The 8,214-nt window shown below is 44.7% G+C and overlaps 1 protein-coding gene across 1 annotated transcript; it reads right to left on the reverse strand.

Annotated features, from left to right (window-relative positions):
- Positions 1 to 3,318: 3,318 nt before the first annotated feature.
- ghitm (growth hormone inducible transmembrane protein) lies at positions 3,319 to 8,195 on the reverse strand. The gene is made up of 8 exons (XM_039683343.2): positions 8,068 to 8,195; positions 7,883 to 7,985; positions 7,360 to 7,471; positions 6,842 to 6,983; positions 5,195 to 5,303; positions 4,715 to 4,903; positions 3,817 to 3,988; positions 3,319 to 3,736 (listed from the first exon to the last, which is right to left on the reverse strand). The coding sequence occupies exons 1-8, from the start codon at positions 8,185 to 8,187 to the stop codon at positions 3,652 to 3,654; spliced, it is 1,032 nt and encodes a 343-aa protein (XP_039539277.2). The 5' UTR covers positions 8,188 to 8,195; the 3' UTR covers positions 3,319 to 3,651.
- Between the last annotated feature and the right edge of the window lie 19 nt (positions 8,196 to 8,214).

Genomic DNA, 8,214 nt, shown 5'->3' on the forward strand with positions numbered 1-8,214 from the left:
TTTATTTATTTTCATTGTCATTCTTTCTCTATTGATTCTCCTTACTTTACAGACCGTCTGTTCATTTACTGGACTGGTTTTATTTGATTTCCTTCTCATGTAAATACACTGTTCTGTTTATATCTTCTGGTTTATTTAAAACATTCAGTTTACTTAAAGGTCTTTATTGTTTGTGACAGCACACTGGGAAACATACTAGATATCTTTTAGCAGCGTTGAGTTAATAGTTTGGTGTTGATGTGTCTGTTATGCATGTGTATAAATATACTGAAGGATTCACAGCGCTTCATTTTTTCCACATTGTTATGTTACAGCCTTATTCCAAAAAGGATTACATTGATTATTTTCCTCAAAATTCTACAAACAATATCCCATAATGACAGTATGAAAGATGTTTGTTTGAAATCTTAGCATATTTATTTATAAGTATTCACAGGCTTTTTTGAAGCACCTTTGCCACCAATAACAGCTTTTGAAAAGTGTTTTCGAGTGTGATGCTACACCCGTTTGAGCGTCGTGCCGTTCAGAGATCAGTGTCAGTGGGTTGAGGGAACGCTGGCGTGTCTTTGCTGCTGCTAATCCCTGGTTTCTTTAACTGTGTGGATTAAGTATGTGTGGTTTCTGCTGGCCTGGACAGTCCTGTCTTTGGTTCCTCATCCATCGACTGCACTGCTCCACTCTTCTTCTGCTGAGCTTCTGAGGTTTCGTTTATATCTACATGATCCACCATCACCAGCTCTGCTTTCACACACGGACAGTTTACACTTGTCTCGTCGGAAATGCATTCACCGTGGCTCTCGTCGGAACGTTCAGTATGATAAATCCAACTCCATAAACTATGATAAATCCAACTCCATAAACTATGATAAACCCAACTCCATAAAGTCGTAATCCATAATCAATTTATAGTTAGATCATTGTAAGGAAATGAATAGACACTCATTTGAAATGTAATGTGTGAATTGCCTTTTGAAATACTAGTACTGTGATGTTAAGTTGTCATATTAAAAAAAGGTGATTTTTGTTGAATGAAGTTTTATGAGTATTGTATCCAAGCAATTGAGAAGTGGGTTGGAGTTTTGAATTGAGAATTGGTTGTGAGTTTTGTGTCTAGAGTTGTGAAAAATGACATCTGGGTGTACAAAAAACTGTAAAGTCATTCATAACCTTTCCCCTGACCTCCTCCACATGTCCTCACCCGCTTGCACTCCCAGATCCTCTTCTTACATCCATTTACTGTTCCAGACGGGCTGTCATGTGCCTTTACTGAGGAGTCACTGCCGTCGGATGGTCTTCTCTCTCCACAGAGAAACATTGGAGCTCTGCCGGTGACCATCGGGTTCTCCGTCTCCTGCCTTACTGATATATATATATATATATATATATATGAAGAGTTCAGATGCAAAAGCCTCTAAATGCCATTTGAAATGTTCTACTTTAATTATGATTTTTATCAAACTTGTATATTTAAGTTTAGTAATTTCACTTAAATAACAATTAATAGGTAATCATCATTGCCATTTAAGTGAAATTACTGAACTTAAATATACAAGCTTGATAAAAATGATCATTCTAGAAGAAAATTTCAAATGGCACTTTAGAGGCTTTTGCATCTGAACTCATCATATATATATATATATATTTCTATAAATTAGCAAAGATATTAAACAAACTTCTTTCACGTTATCATCATGGGGTATTGTTTGTAGAATATTGAGAAGTAATGAATTTAATCCATTTTGGGAAAGGCTGTAACAACAAAAGGAACAGTTTCGGGAATGAAGGTTTGGTCAATATTTTTCAGAAATACTGATACTTTCTTTTCTTTTGCATCTTCGGTCATACTGAGAAAACAACAACATCGTTTTTCTGGTGTTCTTCAGTCAGTAAAAGCATCTCTTTATTGTCTGTAGTCATTTACAGCTCGTAAACGGTCGGTGTCTTAAGGACGGTTTCTCAGGTGCATGTGCAATAATTGTTTATGGTTCATCCGTATCAAAATATTCTAACCTAATCTAACCTTATCAAATTAGGATTTTATAAAATTACCTTTAAAATACAGTAAGGTAAAAGGGACATTTGCTTTTTTTTTTTGCTGAGTTTGTATATGTGTACCTGTATTGTTCCAGACTAGAGCAGGATCTGCAGCGTGTGTGTGAGAGTGTGTGTGTGATCTGCAGTGTGTGTGTGAGAGAGTGTGTGTGATCTGCAGCGTGTGTGTGTGTGTGAGAGAGCAGTGTGTGTTTCGTGATATTGTGTGAATCTCCCTCTGCTGGTCTGTCCCAGAAACTGCACCATCACACGAATCCTCCAGCTGGCAAAGCATCTGTTTTTGAGGCTACTCCTTTTTTGTTTTAGCAGACCTGTGGATACTGACAGTAACTGCATATTAATGGAGTTGAAGTGTTTTGGCAGTGAATGGGACTTGCAGTCTCAATTGAATATTCCCTGTTTTTTTAAAGTAAGTTGCACCTGTGACCTGTGCTGATGTTCCCGTCCGCTCCGTTCAGGATCTAATCAGCATCCGAATACAGATCAGGCGGCCGAGAGGATTAATCGTTAATCTCACTGTCGTCTGCCGCTGGTAGAGCACAGATAAAACACGAATGTCTGTCGATGCACAGATGCCTTCACTATCACAGATGTGTGGATCTGTCCCAAACACACCATCGTAATCTGGATTATAGGTCTTAATCGATGAGATCAGAAAACACTGAATTTGTCTCAAGGAAACCAATGAAAGGGTAAACTAACATAATATGAGATTAATGTTTGGGAGCATATCTGAATCTGAAGTTTGGGGATTCAACATCATTCTGCTATAAAGTCCAGCGATATTTCTAATGTCTTTAGATCTCACGAGGGCTGCAAGATACACTCCAAAACGTAAAGTAAACGTTAAAACACATACTGTTGTGCAAATTGATTAAAATGCTACATTTGGTATTACGCTGGGTGTGTAGATGAATGGGATTGGAGTTGGTTATTTCAAATAACGTCGGCCATTTTTCACTGGTTACACCAGACATTTGGCATTACCAGGACACACAATTACCCACCCATAGCATTATTATACATTATAGTCAACATTATATATTAGTTTAATGTAGTACTGACACTAATGCACATTTTCTGACACAAACATTTTCATGGGTAAATTTGTACAAAATACAGATTGTTGCATTCTGGTATTGCGATATCGTTCCACCCCTAGATAACACTGTCCCAAAGACAAAATAGCCCTGCGTGATGTTGGTAAATTGTCTCGTAAAGTGGCGCTCGATGTCTGTTGCAAAGCAGTAAACTGAACAATTAAGATGTAGTAAATTGCAAATGCAATTAAAGTTTATTGAACCACGAGTGCCAAACTTTCAGAACACAAGAATCACCGTGAAACGAGCATTGCTGTGCTGGGAGCTAATTTGTAAAATAAATAGACAGAAATATTGTTGTAATTCCACCGAATGCTGAACTCAGAAGATCTGCACTAACCCGCATCATTAAATCACTGTCCTTTTACTGTCTGACATGCGATTCAGTTGAACACAATCCGAAGTTTTTCTGCTTTTAAACAAATGAATGCAACATTAACGATATTCAGCTCCATCTTCTCCAGTCCAATCTCATGTGGTCTCGCCTCGTCCGGTTGAACTACTTCCGCTTGTTCCCGCCGTTGGCCAGGATCATCACAAGCCGCATGAAGATGTTGAGCGTGTCCATGTAAATGCCCATGCACCTGCAAGAGAGAGACACGTGAGCGGATGCGGTTCGTGTGACGTCATGAAAGAGACGTGTTCTTCCTCAGATGACACTTACGCATTAATGGGGTCATATTTCTGAACGCCGTAGAGAGGGTGTGTCTCGGCACGCTTGATGACCTTCTGTGTGTCGTACAGCAGAAACATGCTGAACAGCAGCAGTCCCCCGTAGACGGCCACGGAGTAGAGCCCGGCCCCGAGCGCGGAGGTGGGCGGCAGGAACATGGAGCCTGTGGAGGACAGCAGAGGTCAGATCCTCTCGAGGAAACACATACCCAAAACAAGAACTGGTTGGGAACTGGTGCTGGTTCGGAGTGGGTTCAACTTGCGAACCCGTTCAGAAGCTGTTTGTTTTTCCACTGACTAGAGCGCCCAGGGAACGACGTCGTTACGTCACTGTGTACGTCGCCATACGTCTTAGCTAGAAACGCTTGCAAGTAAAACATTACTTTCGGATTATCTCGTGCTTTAAAAACAATTGAAATATGTAAGTCTTTTAATCTTTTCGTTTGCTATGTACTCTTTTCTGATTAGTTATGTACCCCTGTCTTGTGTCTTTTTTCTTTCCATTTATTTGTTCTATATTGTGACTTTTCTTCTTTGCTTATAATGTCTTCAATAAAAAATTACAAAAATAGAAACGCTTGCGTTAACTTCAAGCATAACGATTACAAAGGCGGACTCCATCGTGTTTCTGCAAATGTTTCTCCTGGCTTTGCGATCCTTTATTATGGTCAGAAAAGATGTTCAGGACACATCTAAACCCGCCCCAGCCCCTGACGTAAGCATGACGGGGTAAAGAACGGTTCTAGTCCAGCAAAGACTTGGTGCCGCTTTGGGACCAGTTTTCCCGGCCGAGAACCGGTTCTTTGGCTGTCGAAACACAACGAACGGGTTGGCGCGCAGACACCAGCTCCCAACCGGCTCTGGTGGAGTCCAGCGCCAGTGAACCGTACCCAGAGACGAGGCGAACACCACCCCGAAGCCCACGGCCAGCGGGCCGCCCATGCTCAGGAACTTCTCGCTGGGAGCACACATGGCCACCGTCGACAAACCTCCCACAATGCCTGCGGTATACCAGGCGGCTCGCATCACCAGGGGTCCGCCCAGCAGCGTCAGCGGGGCCACCACGGCCCCCATCACACCTGCACACAGGGAAGCACTTCAGTGCCAGTTCAGCAGCGTCATGTGACACACAGCAAAACACTTCATTAGAGTCATGTGACAGGAATACACTTCATTAGAGTCATGTGACAGGAATACACTTCATTAGTCATGTGACACAGGAACACACTGCTCTGCCACTTCAGGAGGGTCATGTGACGAGCTGTTCGTCCACACAGGAGAGATGTTTATTTGCCTGAAGTGTTCTGCAGCATTAACCTGAACACAGCCCACAGCGCCCTCTAGGGGTCAGTGACCGGCAGTGACTGTACCTGCGTGCAGGGCCCAGGCCAGGTGTTTGGGCACGGGACTGTGCTCGTACGAGATCGACCTCACCAACATTCCTGCGCCAATCATAGCAGCGAACGTCGCACCGATAGCCTGTGGACAGCACACGTTAGTCACAGCACTGATCAAGACATCCTACCAATCTAGCATTTCTGCAAAATACACGAAACGCCACTTAAACTTTCCACATTCCTATGAAACTACAGGCTGGATCATTACAACAGTGTGTAATACGAGTACGCCAGACGGTGTGTGTGCTGGCAGAAGGGATCGCTGTCACGAAAAATCTATTTTAAGGGTTATGAAACCCCAAAGCAAGTTTTTGAGATGTGAACAGGTTTGTACAGGCTGCACATGAAAACACAAAGCACTCATACATGTTACAATACGTGGAAATTTTGTACAATTTCGTTCTTCAGGGTTGAAAAGCAAAGTCGAGCCAACGTGCGGGAATGTGAGGTAGCAGTGCCCTCGGAGCGTGTGATTGGCAGAATGTGAGGTAGCAGTGCCCTCGGAGCGTGTGATTGGCAGAATGTGAGGTAGCAGTGCCCTCGGAGCGTGTGATTGGCAGAATGTGAGGTAGCAGTGCCCTCGGAGCGTGTGATTGGCTGAATGTGAGGTAGCAGTGCCCTCGGAGCGTGTGATTGGCTGAATGTGAGGTAGCAGTGCCCTCGGAGCGTGTGATTGGCTGAATGTGAGGTAGCAGTGCCCTCAGAGCGTGTGATTGGCTGTGGCATGATTCTAAGTCAGATGACCCTGGATATAATAGGCTTGTTCTACGTAAACCGGCGCTCGGTGAATGACAGACGGTCCGTGTTCTGAACTGATGTGATAAAGCGATCGGTCTGTGTAGCGCCGGTTCATTCATGAGAAAGACCTGGTTCAGTCCAATCACTGCGGAGAATTCAAACATGTGCGCATGAGAGCGGTGTCTGGGCGTTACGCCGCGATGAGTTCAACAACGCTCATCCCGCGGGTCATATCGCTCCTATACGGACCGGAGCGAACAAGTTTCAAAGTATGGACATGTTTGATATACTCGTACCAGCAGAGTGTGTGCGCACGTCTTCATCCGATGAAATATCTGTGCACACTAGGGCTCTGCCGTACGTCTGACCACCAACACGGCGACGGGTTCTTCTGATGATGTAGAGCGGCGGTTCCCAAAGCGGTCCTGGAGGAGCCCAACACTGCTGGCTAATCTATCACACCAGGTTCAGCTGATCATCACATGGGTCAGGACGGCTCGGTCCAGGACGGGTTAGGGAACCACTGATGTACAACTCACAGAACACTCAGAAAAGTAACTATACCGGCATTACTGTTGACCTGAGCGGTGTGTGTTCAGAGATGGCACTGCTCGCTCATCAATGTAATGGAAATATTATTATTAGACCTTTCAAATGTTCTTCCGCGTTTCTCCCTTGTTGTGATATCGGGTTAGATTATGGATGACCCTCAACTCTTATTTTTTCTCAGGGCCATATTTTAATATGCAAGTGTCTGTATAATGAGTGTGTCAGGTCTGTGTTTTATCGGTTCCCCCTCTACATGCAGAATCAGGCTAAAATGGGGATTTCATGAAAGGCAAAGAATAAAAAGTTTGTTAATTCATAAGATCTGTTGCGTACCATCCAGGAGCCCCTCATCATGAGTCCCATGAGCGCCGGCGTTCTGCTTACGGCCACCGCGGACAGAGCCGTCAAACACACACTTCCAGAGAAATACATGTATGTGGAGTGGATCCTGTCCTTCACGTACTGAGGCCAGATCCTGCAAACACAGCTTCAGTTCGTCAGTCTCAACGAGAGCTTCGTCATCACGTTCATCACATCTTTCCTTTCTGCTGGCATGACGAGATCTAGGGGCCGTTTTGTGTTTTCTATTTTAGCTGCATAAGCATTGACTTCTTTTACACAACAGCAGTGTTTTGGGCCCTAAAGAAGCAAACTTTTGAGAACAGGGTTATTCAAACTGCAAATGATCCTGCTATCGTCTCCATGTTAACTACAAAAACGTGTATGTGTGAAACCAGTGACATCACGTGTGTTGCACGTTTCTAGTCGTTTTGGCGGATCGGTCTGAACGGAGATCGTTGTGAAGAACGAATCCTGCCCTTATAGTGTTAGGATGTGCAAGTGACTCTTACACTGCTTTCTCTATGGCTCCCATCTCGTTGGACATCCCGAAGCCGTAATAGCACAGCGCTCCCAGTCCCACCGCGGCGCCTCCCGCCAGCATCACGCGGCCCATGGTGTGCACTGCGGAGAACACACAACACTCACACACACATCTTTCACTCTTTAGAGTTTGTGGGATTAGACATTGAAGGATGCGTTCGTTACAGAATCAGATCAGGGCCTCGTTACGCAAAAGCTGATCGTAGATGCATTAGTGGCGGTGCTTCTACGACCTACTTAGGCTTACGATGCTTTTGGGAAACGCAGCACAGACTGGTACTAACATCCGTCTCAGCTGATCCGATCCCAAGCTCTATAAATACAGCTGTGAACTGTATCTGAAACTGCACAGGTGTCTCCTCTCTAACGAGCCTAACGACGAGAGAGTCCGGCTGCGATCAGATCTCCTGAGACGGATGTTTTACACCAGGGCTGAACAACGGCAATAAAAACAAGTGAATCCTAACAGAAGAACACGTGAACAGAATTCACTTTTAATAGCGGTGTCAGTAGCGGGTTCGAACGCCGCCTCCTGAAACTGCTCTCTGGAAGTCTTGCTCCGCCGGAAGCCCAGTCTCGTCTTGGTGGAATAACCCTGATTGGACACAACACCACATTTAAAACCATGGCTGGCTCTGGACTGCGTGTGTGTGTGTCAGTCTAGGTGAGGACAATACCTGTGTGGGTCTCATCAGGGGCCGACAGGAGCTGCGCAGGGCGAACGGAGTCTGACCGAGCGCTGACCGGAGCCCAGCCACAGGAGCCGAGCGCAGGCATGACAGCCGTGAGACCAGCATCACTGTCTGCTAACCTGTGTTAAACGC

This window comes from Pimephales promelas, chromosome 17, assembly GCF_988280905.1.
Source record: "Pimephales promelas chromosome 17, fPimPro1.hap1.1, whole genome shotgun sequence".
Lineage (NCBI taxonomy): Eukaryota > Metazoa > Chordata > Actinopteri > Cypriniformes > Leuciscidae > Pimephales > Pimephales promelas.

Bases quoted from the DNA above. Each gene is read 5' to 3' on its own strand.
- ghitm (XM_039683343.2), bottom strand. From the start codon at position 8,187: ATGCTGGTCTCACGGCTGTCATGCCTGCGCTCGGCTCCTGTGGCTGGG. The intron at 7,986-8,067 runs GTATTGTCCTCA...GTGTCCAATCAG, and splicing joins CCCTGATGAGACCCACACAG to GGTTATTCCACCAAGACGAG. The intron at 4,904-5,194 runs GTACAGTCACTG...CCCTGTGTGCAG, and splicing joins GGCCTGGGCCCTGCACGCAG to GTGTGATGGGGGCCGTGGTG.